Raw genomic sequence first — 19,691 nt, forward strand, 5'->3', positions numbered from 1 at the left:
AATACATGACAGACAGAAAATGCTCAAAGTCATCGGAAGCATAAAAAGTGGAGCAAACCCTAAAGTTATGATGCTATTCTACAAAGCTCTGTATGGAGGATTTCTAAACTACGGTTCAGTATTCTACGGAGGGGCAAGTAAGACAAACATAGAAAAACTAGAAGTGACAAATAGACAATGTCTTAGAATTGCCACAGGTTGTTCTAAATCAACACCTATAAATACGTTAGCAGCAATAGCAGGAGAAGGTCCCCTATACCTGAAAAGGATCTATCTAGCGAAAAAACGAATCCTACAACACATTTTCCGAAACGATTTGATCGCACAACAATTACAAAGTTTAGAACAACACAGTGTAAATGCCAGAAAACAATACACCTTTTTAGAACAAATTTACCTAGATTATAAAAACGATTTTCAACAACTATATTTGAAACACACAATGAACAATGAGATAACCAACGTTTCAGTATTGGATCAAATACCACAAACACAAATAAGAAAAAAACAACAATCAGCAGAAGTAATGAGAAAAGAAGTAATACATATGTTGAACACACATTACCCTACATACATTAAAATTTATACAGATGCATCAAAACACGGTAATAAATGCGGAATAGGAATCTTCGAAGACGAAAACAATAGAAAAACTAGCATGCAACTGGACAACGAAGTTTCTATAACCACAGCTGAATTAATAGCCATAAAAACAGCACTAGAAAACATCAACTCAGAAACAACAAATAGAACAGTTATTCTCACTGATTCTCAAGCATCTTGTGCAATAATAAAACAGCAATTAGATTCAAAAGAGTTTGACGAACTGACTTTCGAAATAGTAAAACAAGCTGAATCAAAAAAATCTACTATACAATGGATACCAGCTCACATACAAATTCAAGGAAACGAAAAAGCAGACACTGCAGCCAAAGAAGGATTAACAAGCCCATGCATTTTGGTAAATAAATCACGGTTCAGTGACAAGACACTGAAAGCGAAAAATGAATGGATCAATTCAATCGATAGATGGTACAAAGATTATGTCAACGTAAATCAAAAAGGATCGAAATTTTACAGATTCCAGTCATCCTTTAATCAGAGACCTTGGTACTGGAATAGTAAATTAAAAAACACTCAAATACGTACTATGAATCGAATATTGAGTGGTCATGATTACTCTCCCTACTGGCTCGGAATAATGAAAGTTCGTGAAACAACTTATTGTGATCTTTGTGAACAACCATTCACAACCGAACATATTATTCTGAATTGTATAAAGTTTAACCATCTCCGCAACTACCACGATTGGGATAGGTTTACAAACCTTCTCGAAATATTCCGAGATTTCGATGAAAACCGGATGAAAGAGGTACTATCTTTCTTGGATAGAACGAAACTAAAAATTTAAAAATAATTGGCAACACTTAAATCGCGCTAAAAGCAGTCAAGTCAAGTTAGTGGTGTTATAGAGTACCATTCTCTGGCCATATCGTCAAAACGAAGAAGAAGAAGAAGAAGTTCTCTATTGGAGAGAGCGAGGGTGGATAGCGGTATTTCTAACAAATATTCATATAACAGAATTTTGCGAATACTCTTCATTCAAGTGCGACTGCCGCACTTTATCCAATTTTCCAGACCGGTGCCAGAACGGAACAGCAAACGCGTAGCGGTAGCTGATAGACGGTTGGCAGTATGAGTGAGTCGCTCAGGTAGAGTTCCGCGAAAGAAATCTCTGACGAAGGTTCTCTCTCATAAAAAAAAAAATCGGCCAACTGGGATCCTGGCAAACGCGCTACGGCAAACCTCGTTCATTCTCTTTGGATTGTGCCCTCCGAACGGTTCGGAAGTTCTAGACAGCGCGCGGCCTTTTGCTAAGGAAAATCATCTAAATTCCCCGTTTTTGTGGTGTGTTGAGTGAAGCAGGAACAAAAGCATAATGTCGGGCAAAAAGGCTGATCCCTATGGTTTCGCCAAGGATTTCCTGGCCGGTGGTATCTCCGCTGCCGTGTCCAAGACCGCTGTCGCTCCGATCGAGCGTGTCAAGCTGCTGCTGCAGGTCCAGGCCGCTTCCAAGCAGATCACGGCCGATAAGCAGTACAAAGGTAAGTGGCTGTAGTTGGCCGGTGTCAGTCAGTAGTTCAGATGGTTGGTTGGGGTTCCAACATGGCGGCCGCCATCTTTTTTTTTGTTGAGCAGTGTGCTCATTTTCGCGGAATCGGGGTGGGGACCGGTTCGAGGGTTTTTGCCGATTCCAGGATTGCACCCGGATTGAAAAGTAAACTTTAAAACAGGATATATGATTCTGATTTAACCATGCGTGTGCTCATATGGGCTGAAAGTTAGGTAATCTAGTCATATTTTTTCACGTGATATCCGGGGGTTGAAAACGAGGGTTATGTAACATCAATTTTCAGGATTCCGGAAACTGCTTTGATTTGTGTATGAAATAATAAATAATAATATACCGAACTCACTTTTCCTTCGACATTTAAATGTAGTCTAAAAAATTTTCATTCAAAATAAAATATATATTTTTTAAGTTTATTTCCCAATTAAATAAACGCATTGTTATTATAATTTCTGCGCCAAACGATTTATTAACAAATAAAATGTTGAGATGTTTAATAACTTCATATATTTTTTGACAGTTCAATCATCAGCTGACATTGAAATTTTTTTTAATCTGTAAATTTATGGATCGTTTGACTTTAAATGTAAATTTTCCAAAAACACCTGAATTCGTTAGCTTTCCATGGTAAAATAATTTTCACTTACATAACGATAGATGTTAAGAGGTGGGTTGTTATCTAATAACTGTTATGTAGATATATATCATAGATCCATATGACTAGGAGCAGATTCTTAAAAAAATTTAGAAATCGAAGGTTTATGAACGCGAATAGCTTAGTGATCAATAGGAAATACTGAGGAGGATTTTCAGGCAGTTTAAATTTTGAAAAATTGATTTTCCAGGTAGCCGAAGTCCCTGAAAATAACGGGATACGATCTTCTCTTCATCCGAAAAATTGAAATAGAAAGAAATTTTTTTCTTACCTGAAAATTCTGTCTCAAGGATAAAGACAAAGAATAGAAACTTCAATAAATCGATTCCCAGAAAGGGTCCTCCTACGAAATCATTGTCTTTTGTTCAGACATCCATTTTGAGGATTATGTCTATGCATAAATTAGTTTCGGTATCGATGGGTCTGTCTTCAACCTTCTTCTCCATATGGTGTCATCTGATCCTTTTAAGGAACATCTGACCTGCAGCTGTGAACTTTTTTCAAGTAAAGCTTGAAAAAACCAAATCCGAGCACGAGGGTTCAACCTGAAGGCTTTTCATCAATCAGCAAAGATAATCTAGATATATGTACATACTATGAGATTTTTGCAGTGTTTTTGTTGTCTAGGAAATTGTAAAGTCTTTTGAAATTGGGAGATTAGTTGTTCTAATGCTTATATTGGAGATATTTGACCTGTTTTTGGACGAAGGCGCTTTGAATTTAAATGTTTTGTCAATTTCGTAAAAAAAAAATAAAATTATTTTTTTCGTAACTCTTGTATGTATTTAAAAAAAATATAGTTGTTTGAGAAAAACTGTTCACATTTGAGTTCAGAGCCTGCAATTAGACAAAATCAGCTCTCAAATTATAGAAGCCACATAGAAAAACGCGAATTTCGTAGACCTGTGTTATCTAATCCATCCCGCAATCGAATGCCTTTTAAATTTTGATTTTTTTTTTCGTCTTAGGTATTATTGACTGCTTCGTTCGTATCCCGAAGGAACAGGGCTTCGGAGCCTTCTGGAGAGGCAACCTCGCCAACGTCATCCGGTACTTCCCGACCCAGGCGCTGAACTTCGCCTTCAAGGATGTCTACAAACAGATCTTCTTGGGTGGCGTCGACAAGAACACTCAGTTCTGGCGCTATTTCCTCGGAAATCTGGGATCCGGTGGCGCTGCCGGAGCCACCTCGCTGTGCTTCGTCTACCCGCTCGATTTCGCCCGTACCCGTCTGGGTGCCGACGTCGGTCGCGCCGGAGGTGAGCGTGAGTACACCGGTCTGATCGATTGTCTGAAGAAGACCGTCAAATCCGACGGCATCGTCGGTCTGTACCGTGGCTTCAACGTGTCGGTCCAGGGTATCATCATCTATCGGGCAGCCTACTTCGGTTGCTTCGATACCGCCAAGGGAATGTTGCCAGACCCGAAGAACACATCGATCTTCGTGTCGTGGGCCATCGCACAGGTTAGTATTGTTTGTTGTTTTGTTCCTTGTGATAGTTTTTTTTATTTATAAACAATGAGGTGGAATGTGGGGAACATTGACCTGGAAATAGCGCTGTTTCACAATAACGATAGTTCTAGTTATATAACAATGTTATTATGGAACTATATCGGTTTTGGTTTGTTTTTTTTTTATAACATTCTTCAAGGCATATTAATTTGAAAACATATAATCCCACTTAAATTCATAGGAAAAATATAACAAAAATAACCAAAGATTCGTAGATATAAAATTATCTAAATCAACGAATCACACGTAACACTTTTTTATCACTTCTGTGATGAAAGGCTCAAAGTGTGACATAAACAAACAACCAGGTGATGATTGAGTGACGTCAATGGTCATCACACAGTCATCTGACTGACGACAAGAAGCAGCCAAAAATATTAGATCCATCTCAGAGCCAACGGTAGCAGAATTTCGCTGTCACACTTACGTAACACGAAATAAAAAAACTTTCTCGCGCACATCGACTTTTTTGGGTTAAAATTAGAGTTCTGTCTCGCAAGTGAAAATAAGTTTCTTTGGGACGGAAGCTGCAATAATGCCTTTCTTTTAAAATAGCACATATTTAAACTCCTTAAATTGGTGCTCCACGCGCAAGCAATTGACTATTTCAAGGTCAGCTCAGTCATCGTTTGGAATTTCTCTCAGTCAAGTACAAGCTTCCTGTAATTAATTTCCAAGTTCCATATTTTTTATGAATTTTTTTTTGTAAAAATACTTGACAAAATACGGGAAAATGCACCTGTTACATAACTACCGTTTGAAGTTAACTTGAACAAAACCGTCATCATCGGCGTACATATCTATCGAATTTCAAGGTCCTCCTTCCGAAAGAATAGCTCCGAGAACGTAACCTCAAAACTCTGCCACTCGCCAAAATCATCCAGCTGAGCTGAGGCGGAATGAGCGGAAATTCTCTCTCGCAACAAACGCATTTTGGATGAACTCATTCTCGGAAAATAGAAACAAGAGCATTCTTTTAGCTCTCTCATGAGAACCACTCTCAATTAAAAACGGGACTCCCCGAAAAATGAAATAAAATCAATACCATGCGGTTCGAATCGGGTTGAAAGTTTGTCGACCTGTTTCCCTTGTGGCGAACGTTTTTTCCATTTCAATCAAATTTAAATGCCGGATCATATCATACAGGAAATCCCCCTGAAAGTTTGCAATTCACTGGCCGCTTGATTTATGTATCGTTTTTGACACGTTCTCATGCACTTGAGGAAAGCAACAACAAGGGTCAACCATTTAAACTTTGATCGATCACATTCAGAGCATTCTCGAGCAGGCCAACGCCAGGTTACATTTTTTGCGATCTAAAAGATCAGAATATGGCAAAGCTCAATAGGTTGATTTCGAAACAACACTCGAGACGAGCCAATGAATGAGGGAAATGCGAACGAAGCAACTTAGAATTTATTTTTAAATAATGCTACACAATCGTAGCGCATTGCTTTTTCTGGTTGCTTGTCGACATTTTCGTTTCGTCTTTCGATTAAGTCATAGCCAAGGAAATTGGGAAGTCTTCCCATTTATTAACGTTTTCTTTTATTCCAATGCTGGTGCTTATTTCCCACCGCACGGGAACTATGCCAAAGACTAGCATGCACCTGTTATTAACAAATACATAAAATCATCTCCTGCATAGAGCTAGGGCTGAGGCACACGTGCCGGAGACCTTTAATCGATCCATAGATGTGTTATACAGCTGTTTTCTAAACTATGTAGTAGTAAAAAAATACCTGTCCAATGGTGACGTAAACTAGTGACGTCAAAATTTGAACACTGTCGATAAAAACGCACATTGGTAAGAGAATAAATCAATACTTTGCTTGTGTGCAGCAGGCATATTTGTAAAGGTCATCTAATCACCATTCATTGCCACAGCAGTGAAATGTATCAACGATTTAGTAGTACGCGAAAATGTTTCGTAACCCTGGTCGGCTCGACTCTCGGTTATGATCAGTGCGAACGAGTTGATCCAAGTGCTTGACTGAGTTGATGATGAATTAGCGCCACTTATCACCGGCTGGATGAAACCAGCAGTCAGCAGTTGCTCGTGTATGTTTTTTTTTCGCATTAGAAACGGGCCACACTTTGAAATCCCTACGTTTTCAAATGCTAGTAAATGCGACATGCGACGTCTCGATTCTACTTAATCAAATAATTCAGACTGATAAGGTATCAGTTGAAATTTTGAAACCGTTCTGCCACCTTCTTTGGTTCTGAACTTTTCGCACAAATGTAATAGCGATTACATAATAAGAATGATTCACGATTCACGTAGAAATAATCATTACAAGGAAACAGTTGATGAAAAATAAACAAAAATAAAAATTGATCTCATTAAGTTTTGTAAATTGGATAAGAGTAAACTTAATAATTTTTATCGAAGAGCAACGAATGATACTAGCTGAAAGTCTTGTTTTGTCAACGAATAAAACATTGTTCTTCCTATCGGCCATCCTTCCACAACTTTTTAAACGGATTCATTCGTACAAGTCAATATACACTACATAGCCGAAAATGATGATCATCACAAAATATCTATGGGCGATTTTCGTTCTTTTTTCCCTTTCTCGTGATACGAATGTACCCATTTACTCGAATACTATGATGCGCGCTTGATATCTGTGCAAGCTCACGTTCGTTTACACTTCATTTGACTTTATCTTGGCACTGCAGTCCAAGCCATGTGATAGACGATTTGTGCGCGCATAATGAAGTCACATGGTAGTTGCTTTATCTCAAACGAGGGATTGCATTCCTAGATACCTTTCAAGGTTACTGCCGATAATACACTCCACACATTATTCGGCATGAACTGTATAATTGCCTCTCATTAAATTGCATTTTTTTCCTTTTTCTTATTTCCCGCAGGTTGTGACGACGGCTTCCGGTATTATCTCGTATCCATTTGACACAGTCCGACGACGCATGATGATGCAGTCTGGCCGTGCCAAGGCCGATATCATGTACAAGAACACCCTGGACTGTTGGTACAAGATCAGCAAGAACGAGGGCACCGGTGCCTTCTTCAAGGGTGCTTTCTCCAACGTTCTACGTGGTACCGGTGGCGCTCTGGTGCTTGTGTTCTACGATGAGCTCAAGGCTCTGATGGGTTAGATTTAGGAAGTAAGCAGCGAAAGGGCAAAAACGAGACGAGGGTGAGGAGAAAAAGTATAAGAAAGCAGTAGCAGCAACCGCGTCAACAACTATTAACTACAACAACAAAAGTAATACCACAACAACATCTAAATCAATTTAAGTCGAAAAAAAACGGCAGTAAAATCAGTAAACGCTATCGATTATTTAATGCTAGAAAGAAACTCACTTGAACACGACAAGCCAATGCTAAGCGTTTAAAGCGAACCTACCTACTACGAGATCCGCGTTAGTTATCGGGAAACGGAACTTGCTATTTCCTTCCTAGTAGCAGGACCCCAATGTCGATCATAATGTGTTACAGCAGAATTCGAACTACACAAAATAAAATGTTGATTTTACTCTGACAACCGAACGAATGTAGTATTTCACTTGTTGAAAATATCCAAACATACTTTCAATAGGGTTTTTTAATTTCACTGAAGTCAAGGGAATAGTATTCTTAACTTGATTATGATTATAGTTTAGTTAGAATTTATGAAAGACTTTCCTTTTATTTTCTTTGTTCAATTTCCTTTCCATTCTGATATTGATTTAAAACAATGTATTAAAGATCGAAGAAGTTCTGAGACTCAATAGAAAAGCGTTATTTTTACATATTCGGCAAAGAAAATCAAACCTGGTGCTTTCGTTAAATAAAAAAAAATGAATCAAACTCCGCCAAGTTCGAACGTGAAAGGTTTTTTAAAGCCTAGTTGAACATGAAATCAGTTTTTCTAATCTTTTTTTTTGTGGAATTTTCTTTTTTAAAATAACGACTTTTTTAGGTATTCATGTTCAGTTCTAATAGTTTGCGACATCTAGTGGCAGGTGGAAGAACTTTTAGCGGAGATCATAAAACCTAAAACCAGAATGCCTCCAGCTACGGGTGGATGCATATTTAGGAAAAGTAGGCAAGGGGTTCCAAAAGTTTCTCATTGGTGGGGGGTGGAGACGGAGCGCTTTTTGACAGCCTATTGTTCGCCTACCATGCCTACGATTACGATTGCCTGTCACAAGATGGATGATTCCGTGTATTGGTATAAGAACACACCCGAAGCTGTACACGCCCTGCCTAAAACTGAAGTAAAAATATTTTCAGACGAGTTGCACTGTTCTTTTTCATGATAGAAAAATGATGTTTGAATTTTACCCAAACATTCTAACTGAAAATTAGTCATTAATTCATTCAATTCGAGAAATATATTAAACACTGACCATATCTAATTAAAATCTTTCTTAAATTGAATGAATTTAATAATGCTATTACAGTCAACATTGTACAGAGCTTCTTTTTTAAGTAAAGTTGGCCTTTGAAAAGCATTTTGAATCATTCCGGTGTGCTGAATCCTAATATTCGTTTATTTTTGTTCTATCAGCTCAACACAGTTTTAAGAATCAAGGGTTGACATTTACAAATGTTAAAAATTGATTTCGGATATAAAAATAAGCAAAAATCTTTTGTTGGCAAAACTGTAGACTGTTACCAAGTTACTAAGGTTTTAACATTATACTAAAAACCTTGATAAACTTTCTAGAAGGTCGCGATTAATTTAGATCTTTATAAACAAAGTTATAGAAGTGATCATTTTTCTTCGATTGAAAAATAATAGAATTTGAAGAATTGAAAAGAAAACTTACTCAAATAGAAAGATTCTGGGTATCTTTTGAATCATAAATCGAAACGTTCCGCAGCGTTTTTTTTAAAATAAATTTTAAAATTTGTGACATCGAAAACTTTAAAATGTTCTTTTCTATATCATAATTGTTGAAAATTTATGATTGTGTCTGTTCTTCTTTTCAGATAGCGATTAAAAATAAGTCTGAAAGTTTTGTACTTTTGGAATTGTTACGTGGGCCTTATAAAAAAACTTCACCCAAAACATTCGAATGTTATTGCATATATGCTGGGAGCGATATGTTTTTTGTGCTTTTCTTTTATTGTTTTTAATTCGATTCTGATTCTATTATTAAATAACATATTTTGTCTTCAAAGGTTTCCAACCGGTGCTGATGCTCTCAACGTGTAAAATCAACCATAAAATTTCAGTTCTTTTTCATGATAGTGAAACGAAATTCAGCGTTTTGGTTTTAATCAAGATGCCTTTTTCTTTCGCAGCGTGTAATAAAAACAAAACTTTCGCGCAAGCATTCCGCAGTTCACAGAAGCAGTAATACCACGTCAACTCCTCTTTTTTTCGTTTAACTCAAACGATTAGTTACACAGATTTCCGTGATTATTTCTATCGGTCTCTCGTATTTTGTTTAGGACATTTTATGATCCTAAATATATCGCTTATAAAGGAATTTATAAAATAAATTTGAAGGTACAATACAACAAAGGAGAGATGTCTTCCCTTCACCAGAATGCCGGTCAACCGGAGGGCAACAGCAGTTCACTGGAGGGGAACCACCGTAAGATTGCATTAATCACCGGCATAACGGGACAGGTTTGTCTTTATTTTAATCGTTTTTTTTGGCTCTTGAATTATTGTTCATATTGTGACTACTTTCTAGGATGGTTCCTATTTGGCCGAGTTCCTGTTAGAGAAAGGCTATGTAGTGCACGGAATTATTAGGCGTGCTAGCACATTTAACACCTCACGCATCGAGCATCTCTATGCCGATCCCCATACGCACAAAGAAGGTGAGATTGGGTGATTTTGTCAGATTTCGAACCCTTGATCTTGTAATTGTAATTTTATTATCTTGACACCCAAAAGTGGCTTGCCTCAGTTTTTGATTATGTCAGCAGTCTTCAATAATGCCATCAACATTATGAAAGGTTGACACCGATTGGACTCCAGTTAAGTCCCGAATTATTTTTTTTTTCTTAATTTGGTCTCTGAATTCTGATAGTTTATTTCGAAAGGTGGTTTAAACCCCCCAAGTTTTTTCAAAGTAGGTATTTAAAATTTTAAAGGTCTTAAACTTGATTACTGTATTATATTTATAGCCACTTCAAATTATCAGAGAAATGGACGTACACAGCTTATCAGCATTGTTCGAGTTATACTCACGATCTTATTTCCCTTACAGGAAAGATGCACCTTCACTACGGGGACATGACCGACAGTAGCTGCCTGGTGAAAATAATCGGTAGGGTGCGTCCGTCGGAAATTTACAACCTGGCGGCCCAGAGCCACGTCAAGGTATCGTTCGATCTGAGCGAATACACCGCCGAAGTGGATGCCGTTGGCACGTTACGACTGCTGGATGCCATTCGGACGTGTGGCCTCGAGGGTAGCGTCCGGTTCTATCAAGCCAGCACATCGGAGCTGTACGGAAAGGTAGCCGAAATACCGCAGAATGAGAAAACTCCGTTCTATCCGCGGTCACCATATGCCTGCGCTAAAATGTACGGTTTTTGGATTGTGATAAACTACCGGGAGGCGTACAACATGTTTGCATGCAATGGCATTTTGTTTAACCACGAGTCACCGAGGCGGGGTGAGAATTTCGTAACGCGCAAGATCACTCGATCGGTGGCTAAAATTTCCCTGAATCAGCTTGAATGTTTGGAGCTCGGTAATCTGGATTCCAAACGTGATTGGGGTCACGCAAAGGACTACGTGGAAGCAATGTGGCTGATGTTGCAGCAAGAGCGTCCGGAAGATTTTGTCATTGCCACCGGAGAGTGTCACTCGGTTCGAGAGTTTGTCGAGGAATCTTTCAAATACATCGGCCGAGAAATCGAGTGGCGAGGGAGTGATGTCGAGGAGGTGGGCATCGAGAAGGGAACGGAAATCGTCAGGGTGCGCGTTAATCCTAGGTTCTTCCGACCGACTGAGGTCGATTTTCTGCTTGGCGATGCCAGTAAAGCCAAGCAGCAGCTCGGTTGGAAGCCGAAGGTCACATTCTTGCAGCTGGTCGCAGACATGATGGCCGCCGATATCGAACTGATGAAAAGAAACCCTAGTGCATAAGCTAGAGCTGACCCCCAAAGAGATGTAGGTAGCTTTCTAAATTTGTCTACACTATATGTATGTTTTATCTTAAAGTTTATTTTTATATTCAAGTATTTAACATTCCTACCTTCACCTAGAATTTCAAAAAAATCAAACGTACAGACAAAGTATTGTGAGGAACATTTATTATATTAGTTTCTATAAAACAGATAATATCAAACTCCTCAAACTAGGAAGTTTTCTTAAAAATAAGTACGCGCTCCAGCGTTTTTGTGTGATTATTATGATTTCAAAACACCATTGTTATCGTTTTATTTGCAACATTGCAATAAACATTTAAAAATAAACATAAAAACAAAGACTACTAGAGCAACTGTGTGTGATAGACTTTTAGGATTTGTAAGAGTTGCTGTTGCACAGAAAGTGCCAATTCTGTCCCATTCCACTCTACTTGAGGGGTCCATCCGATTCCTGGTGGTAGCTCTTGACGCGCGAAAAGTAAAACGGTGGATACTTGTTCGGTACCAGCTCGAAGACGGTGGTTTTCTCCTGGTTGTTGCGTATCTGTACCATCTGGATGAGGGGGGAGAAACGATAAAAATGAGAGAAAATATTTAAGAACGGGTTTATAGGTATCAGTTGGTCAGCTGACTTCACCTTTTTAGTATGGTAAACTTTATATTAGTATGCGCGAAATGATCTCATAAGGATGAGTATTTTTTCCCGAATAATTGGGTTTTTGTCGTGCCTTACCTAATCGTTCTACATTTTTTGTCTTTCCATATCTTTAAGAACAATTGACGTAACTGATTATTTACTCATTTAAGTTATGTTTTCCTAGGTTCGTGAAGCAAATGACGTGAAGCGAAAACCTGTGTGAAAAACCCGCTGGAAAGGATTTCACGCCAACCGTAAATAATTGATTGAGAAAATCGAAAGAAATTAAACGCTGGTGGCTGAATTTTTGATTACGATCTTACGCATGAAAACCAACCAACACGAATCGAAACAAGGAGATTACGAAACATGCGTTCTTCAGCGCAAACGTTTGAGTAATGTGAAATCGATGCTTTACAGACTGGAAAACGGAAAACTGGCGGAACATTATTGGACGGATACCCCTGCCATTGAATTGAGTTTGACAAGAACTACAGAGCTCTTGCTATGATCGGTAAGTTTCGTGATTTTTTTTCTAACGTTTTTTAGGAACTACAGGGCGGGTCTTTCAAAGTGGAAGCACATGTATTTATAACTATGGCATTAGTTGTCAGGTCATGTCAAGTAGAGAAGTTCGTGGCCTCAAGCTAGATAGATTCAGACTCAGAAATACGAGACCTCAGGAAGCAGGAATTGGTTTTACTGTTAAGCCCGTTAGTCTATATGGCTATGATAAGATGTAGAAATTTATAGTCATTCAATTCCGCTTAGGCGACTTCAACACAAAGATAGCGATAATCGTGCAAAGATTGTGGTAATACAAAAATTTATTTTATGACCGCTTATTTTTTGTTATGGATGAGATATTGATTAAATCAAGCGATTGTAGATCAAATCGAGGATTGCCGTGGAATCAGTCGAAAATGAAGCACAGAAGCGATCTTGATCTGGCTGATGATGTTGTTTTGATAGCCCAAAGACCTCCGGACATGCAAATAGCAAACTCCAAGACCTTAACGAAAGTTTTAAGACAACAGGTATCAAAACCAACTTCGGAAAGACCAAGTTTATGGAAGTTAACACAGAAAATCTTTCCAGATTCACGGTAGCAGGACTGCAAGTTGCGAAGTTGTGATTGTTGGTGGTACCAAGAAGGAAATTCAATCATAATACGTTTCAGAAACACTTCTGATCAAAAGCTCTATTTTGATATGCATATCGCGACTAATTCCTACAGCAAAATCCTTTGCTTTGCTCACAAATCCCTATGATTCTTGGAAAGTTTAAAACAAATAAGCTTACCGAATATTGTTTCCAATGCAGTTGTGAGAATGCCCGCTTGGCGGTGCTCACAATCGTAAGCTCCAGGTAGAACGTTTGTAGCCCGTAATCGGTTTCGATTTCCTTCTTTCGTCCCGGACGCTGCGATTGAACGTTGGATCGATTCCTTTGGATCGCAATGATTAGCTCGTTGTTCAACAGCCTAAAAAACATTGATTCAAATTTCAAAATATCTTTCGAAAAAAAAAAAAAAAAATAAAACACGTACCGATAGTGACCCCGTAAAATTTCATGGTGCGTAGGCCATTTGGGTTTCAGTTTGCTGACGCAGTTTTGCGGGTCTTCGGCACTGGTCAGCATTAACACGGTACCGTCGGCGAAGAAACGGAAGAACCGAAAGTACTCCACCAACTGGACCGGTCTGTAGAACTGATCCTGGAAGCTATTTTCCCCATAACGTAGATAGCTGGTACGGCTGATGTAACACCCGTGGAAATGGACACGCGGTCGATTGATGTACATCTCACGCCAACTTGGAAAGGGAGAGCCCTTCAAGTTTCCAACATTGATGCCCCAAACTCTGAATTGGAAAAAAGGAAGTTTTGGAAAAATCTATTGTTATTATTCTAAATTCTGTTGACAACAAATTCATACCGGATGCAGGCCTTCTTCCATATTTCCGGATCCCGAGCCAGAAGGTAGAATCCTCTACAAACCCGAGCAAACCTTTCCAACGTTTTAAGATCCAGCTCGCTTGAAACTGCCCAACGTAAAATGTACAGGATAACTTCCATCGGAAGATCAGAGAAGTGTAACGAGGTAACCAAGAGCCCCCTGTCTCCGGCGGTTGTGCTCTCGAAAAGTTTCCCCGACTTAGCCAGCAGGGTTTGGAACCGAAGCACCATATCGACGTTTTCCAAATTTTCATCTTCCTCCAGATTTGCTTCCATCAAGCTGCTCGTCAACTGATCCACGTCGTCGCTTTTTGAGATGGATTGGTGCGGCAGTTGTCGGGGAACTTTCTTATCGTACACCTTGAACTCTATATCCGGTACCAACTGTACGGCCCTCCGATAGAGACGCATGGCCTCGAAAACCTTACCGACACGTTCCAGTTCCGAACCCTGAAGAAATAGGGCTCGTGCTTGCTGTTCTATGGACAGATTTTTTTGCTCGATCCCAATCCTCTCGTCAAGGGGCTTAGCTTTGGTCTTTGCCTTTGGGACGGCTTCCGTAGAAGGTTGATCTTTTTTAAGCTCCTGCTGCCATTTTTCACGAAATTCTTCCAGAGCTGTTTCAATGCTGGGTTCCGACGAGGGTTCCCCACCGACATTCGTCTGGCTCAGGGTGGAGCTGGAGGAACTCTCGTCATCGTCTTCCTTGCCGGGGTCACCTGAAAGATTAAAATTTCAATTAATTCTAAACAAGTTTCTTGGATAATTGCCTTAGATTTAGCTATCAAGATTCGAATTCAGAATAAGCATTTTATAAAAATCCAGCCCTTCGATAACAGCTCTGATTTGTACTTACCCGCGTTCGAGTCCATTTTAGTTGATATTGGATTCTATTCCGCTGTTTAGGGAAACGTGACCAGGTTTCGTGCTCCAAAGCCCGAAATGTGTTCCGCTCAAAGTTTCCTTGCACACTTTAACCGAGACAGTCGCGTCAATAGTTGCTGCCTAGTTCACGGTCGGTATACCGGATAACGGTCGACGAAAGGTTGATTTGCTGGCAATCACCAGAATACAGAACCGGCATCAGCTGGTGCAAATCGTAGGCCATTTGTTGCGAAAAAAGAAACCCGGAAGACCGTTTGTTTACGGAGACACCTTGTTGTTGTTGTTGTTGGTGAGTTTGTTGATTAGTCGTGCAGAATGTTCTTCGCTCAGGGGCTTATTTATGAAGCTTCTTACTTTTATAACAAATACATTTTGGATTGGCTGGCAAATTGCGATCAAATTTACGAGAAAACCTTCCGAAAATTTAACAACACATCACGGAGAAAAAACGCGATTTTTAGCTGCGACGGAATTGCTAGCTGTCAAAACAGTGAAAATCAGCTGACGGGAATCGCGAATCGCGAATGCGGGACGCAAACCAGTGGCGAGTTTATTTTGGGATAAATTTAATGGTGAATTTTTGAATCTGGGAATGGGAGTAGGCTATGCTATCTAAGACCAAAACCTTCATAGGTGAATTTGAGCGCTTGAGTTCTCATTCCGAAGCGATCCTGAAAAGGAATTCTCCTTCGAAGACGAACTCCAAAAGGCAGAATTTATAAGTTCTGCTATTTTTATTTTCTAACATTATATTTATCCTTTTAAATTTTTTTAGAGAAATGATGAATTTTAAGAATGATCTCATCGTGAATGAGTTGTTTGTATTACTTTCATTTTTTTTCATTTAAGTGTTTTTAATTTTATAAATTTTTTAAACTTTTTAATTTATTAAAACTCGCTTCTTCATTAAGTTGTTAGACTTTTCATGTTTAAAAAATTTGTATTTCACGAATGTTAATTTTTTTAACGTTAGATATAAAATTTATAATTCTCCTCTGGTTTAATATTTCCGCCTTACATATTTCCCGTCAAAAATATAGTTTTTTTCAAAATTTTCATAATTTTTCGATTTTTTTGTCTATTTGCGTTGTTCGGTTATCGAATCATATACTTAATTTCGAAATTCTATTTGAATAGCTTTCCGTTTTATTTTTGATTCTTGCTTTTAAATTTTTAGTAGAGCTATGTTTGAATTTCAATTTTCAATGATTTACTTTAATATTTTTACAAATTCTGATTTTAGCGACGATTACGGCCCTCCTCTTACTAACCCAAAGTTAGGAAAAATTTCACGACACATAAAAACTTTTTTGTACTTTAGTTTTTCGTTTGTTTTTTATTTTTCACGTTTTTTTTTAATAAAACACAAGTAATATTCCTTACTTTCGTTGCATAAGTTACGTTTTTTTTCGTTTTTTTTTGTGTTTTTTTTAAATAAATTTGGAAATTTTCACTAAGGAATCTTGAATTGAAATTTCTTAAATTTATTAAACTTGTAAATCCCAAAAGGAACATTTTCTTATTTAAATACATTAATGTTTTAATATTTGCAGCTTTTTATTTCATAATTTGCTTTTTAATATTCGATGTAAATTTTTCATTCGCGGTTTTTATTCGATGTTTATTCGATCATTAATTACAATTTCTGATTTTTTTTTTGTTTTTTTTCTTATTTTTTATTTCCTACTTTCAATTTCCTTTTTGGTTAAGTTTCTGTTTTGTTTTAATTTTAAATTTTTATTTTTTTTTTAATTGGATTTTCGGTTAACTTTCAATGCTCTCTTTTAGAGTTTTGATTTTTTTAAACTTTATTTTCAATATTGGGAATTTTGTTCAATTAATAAACCCTTTTTTTTTATATTTTGTCAATTATCATTAATAATATTGTTTTTGTTTTTTTCATAAATCCGTTTTAATAGTTTTCGTTCAATTTCTGATAATTTAATTTTAAGCTTTTAATTTTGAGAACTTTTGGAATATAGGGCCCTATTACATAAGACGAGCCACGAGTCATTTTACTCGAGTGAGCCATTTTGGTATGTATTATAGAAGAATATCAATTTTCCATGGCCGGCATGGGATTTTCAACTTTTGATTTATGTAATATTTTTTGAAATATTTTTGATGTTAAAATTTTACATCAGTTATTAATTATCACTTTTTATATTCAATTTTAAATTTTCAAATAATTTTCAATTATGAATTTAGTTTCAATTTTTAATGTTAAATTTTCAATTTTTATATTTCCAGTGTTCCAGACATATGTACATAATTTTATAACATTTTCAGTACCCTCTGAGAAATAACAATAAGGTCATTCCTACCGGCTTCGGATTGATTCGATTCGGTGCTGTTTATTTGTAAAATTACCACACCATTGTCAGCGAGCTCGTTAAACCGAAACTAGGCGGCCAAATTTTACAGCTTTCCCGGCCACAATGTGGGTGGTTTTCCACAAAACAATTCACTCTTTAACAATCGTATCATCTCGTGAGCTCGCTCCGGCGTATGTGAATTCCCGATTGAGCTCCCCCAGTAAATATGTTCCGTGATAGAATCGCGAGAATCGAGAATAGAAGACACAGACGCGGAACATCTTCTGATGTTGGCCTCGCGATTACGAGATTTGGCCACGCGGTGGCAATTTTTATGATACCGCGCCACCAAACGGGTTAGAGGCAATTATGGCAGCAGGTTCTTCACGAAAACCCCAACCGGATAACAACAAAAACCGGGACCAAAAGATACCAAACCACCCAACGGGCAACAACTCTTTTTGAGTCAATAGTAGCAGTATTTATTTGAGCGATTGTTTGTTTGTTTTTTGAAAAGTTTTATGCCCCACAACTAATTTTCGTGGTCGTTCTGTACGTTCTAGGTACAAACACCCGGCGGTGATGGTGGCCTTTTGGCGATGGATTTTCGGATAGATTTTTATCGGTTATTGGAAACGATTGAGGAATTTTCGGTGTTTATCATCTGGTTATTGGCCGGCTGGTTCGTTACCGATTGGGTCGTAAAATTTGCCGAAATGATCTTTGATCTTTCCAAAAATTTCCAACCGCGGTAGCCGGTACCCTTCTTTTTGAAAAACAAACGTTAGTCCAAAACATGTTTGTTATGGAGGTTATAGTCAAGTTTTCTCATACCATTATGGTATTATTTTTCTATTTTGTAAGAAATTTCAAATTACATTACGTAATTCCTTGAAACAACACAAACCTGTATGGGTTTTTGGAGCTAAACTTGCTTTATGTTTTTTACTCTCTATTCCTTAGTTAAAGTCTTAAATTATCTCATTTTTACACATTTTTTGTAAATAAAAAAGGAAATATATTTTTTTCTCAAGGGATTTTAAGCATCGAGCCTTATTTATCCTGAAGTTGGCTGTTCAACGTGTCAAAAGGGAAATATGAGAAAAACAAAAACACTGACACTGGATTCGTAATAAGCACCTGTTTAGCAGGACTGGCATCCGGCATTCTCATGACGTGTCCTGCCCAGCATATCCGCCCAGCTTCCGCCACTTTCTGGATATTGGGGGTATCCCTCGCCTCCACACTCCGTCTTCCTGCACGCCGCCAAAGATGGTTCTTATCACTGGTCGCCCGAATACTCCGAGTGTGCGTAGGTCCTCCTCGAGCAATATCCACGTCTCGTGCCCTTAGAGAACAACCGGCTTAATGAGCGTCATGTATAGGTTAAACTTCGTGGATCCAATCCTTTGGGTGTCACACAAGGAGGAACAGTTTTAGATCATCTGCGTATATCAACACAAACACGCCATGCAGCACTCCGGGAAACTCGTTCATAACAGTGACGAAAAGAAGGGGTCCCAAGTGACTCCCTTGTGGTACGCCGCTGTAGACCGAGAATACTCTGGATCTCGCATTCCCTATCTTAACAAATTGGACTCTTTCTTTCAGGTAAAGTTTGTGTCACATAGAATCTGGTCGAATAAAATAGATCATTTCTCCGCAAAGAAATAACGTACAACAAAAGTAAAATGTCATTTTGTAGGGTTTTTATTGCACTACAAGGAAAAAAATACATAAAAATCATTCGTCAGCTTTTCGGATGAATTTTCGAACTTTTTTTTGTGATACCACTCATCATTTTCTGCACAGTACTGCTGGTAACCTCCTTCGCCATCTTGTTCCTCCACTTTTCCATTTGAGCGGGTTTTTTCATGGTTTTGCCACATTTCTTCAGTTTGCCCTTAACTATTGCCCAATATTTCTCGATGGGACAAAAATCCGGACAGTTTAGTGGGTTGATACTTTTTTCAACAAAATCGATCTTGTTCATCTTATACCACTTAACGACATCCCGGCTGTAGTGGCATCTTGTCAGGTTCGGCCAGAACTTAACCGGACCTTTGTGGGACCGAATGAATGGCAAACCCCTCTTCTGGAGACATTCTTCTTTGTAAACATTTCCATTCATTGTGTCCTCAGTGATGAGAATCTTAGTCTTCTTCCCACAACTACAGATCCCTTGCCAAATCATCGAGCAAATTTATTTGCGAAAACAAACTTGAATCTACCTGCAACATTCCCTTTACGCTTCGCAAGGTAAAATTTGTTACCGGGTATTTGTCCAAAATCCATTTTGAAGTAAGTTTCGTCGTCCATCAAAATGCATCCGTTGTACTTGGTCAACACTTTCTCGTACAACTTCCTTGCCCTGGTTTTGGCAACCAGGTTTTGTTTCAGCGTCCTGTTGGGGTGTTTGCTTGCATGATACGACCGCAAGCTTTTCGCAATCAAATTGGTCGAGCTGTACTGTGGTTCGTCTTGAACTTTTTCGTCAAATCACGCAAGGATATTCCAGGATTATTGTG

General features: G+C 38.2%; 3 protein-coding genes across 3 annotated transcripts; 2 read left to right on the forward strand and 1 right to left on the reverse strand.

The window, feature by feature from the left end:
* The first annotated feature begins 1,807 nt into the window (after positions 1-1,807).
* LOC129754255 (ADP,ATP carrier protein 1) lies at positions 1,808-7,819 on the forward strand. The gene is made up of 3 exons (XM_055750204.1): positions 1,808-2,105; positions 3,755-4,251; positions 7,180-7,819. Exons 1-3 carry the CDS (start codon positions 1,940-1,942, stop codon positions 7,423-7,425), a joined length of 909 nt encoding a protein of 302 aa, XP_055606179.1. The 5' UTR covers positions 1,808-1,939; the 3' UTR covers positions 7,426-7,819.
* A 1,753-nt stretch (positions 7,820-9,572) lies between these two features.
* On the forward strand, positions 9,573-11,720 carry LOC129756787 (GDP-mannose 4,6 dehydratase). Its single transcript, XM_055753794.1, has 3 exons — positions 9,573-9,893; positions 9,961-10,090; positions 10,483-11,720. Exons 1-3 carry the CDS (start codon positions 9,792-9,794, stop codon positions 11,367-11,369), a joined length of 1,119 nt encoding a protein of 372 aa, XP_055609769.1. The 5' UTR covers positions 9,573-9,791; the 3' UTR covers positions 11,370-11,720.
* LOC129756786 (F-box only protein 9) lies at positions 11,507-15,346 on the reverse strand. Its single transcript, XM_055753793.1, has 5 exons — positions 14,820-15,346; positions 13,944-14,682; positions 13,558-13,869; positions 13,311-13,491; positions 11,507-11,924 (listed from the first exon to the last, which is right to left on the reverse strand). The coding sequence occupies exons 1-5, from the start codon at positions 14,833-14,835 to the stop codon at positions 11,799-11,801; spliced, it is 1,374 nt and encodes a 457-aa protein (XP_055609768.1). The 5' UTR covers positions 14,836-15,346; the 3' UTR covers positions 11,507-11,798.
* Between the last annotated feature and the right edge of the window lie 4,345 nt (positions 15,347-19,691).

The sequence above is a fragment of the Uranotaenia lowii genome, chromosome 3 (genome assembly GCF_029784155.1).
Source record: "Uranotaenia lowii strain MFRU-FL chromosome 3, ASM2978415v1, whole genome shotgun sequence".
Taxonomy (NCBI): domain Eukaryota; kingdom Metazoa; phylum Arthropoda; class Insecta; order Diptera; family Culicidae; genus Uranotaenia; species Uranotaenia lowii.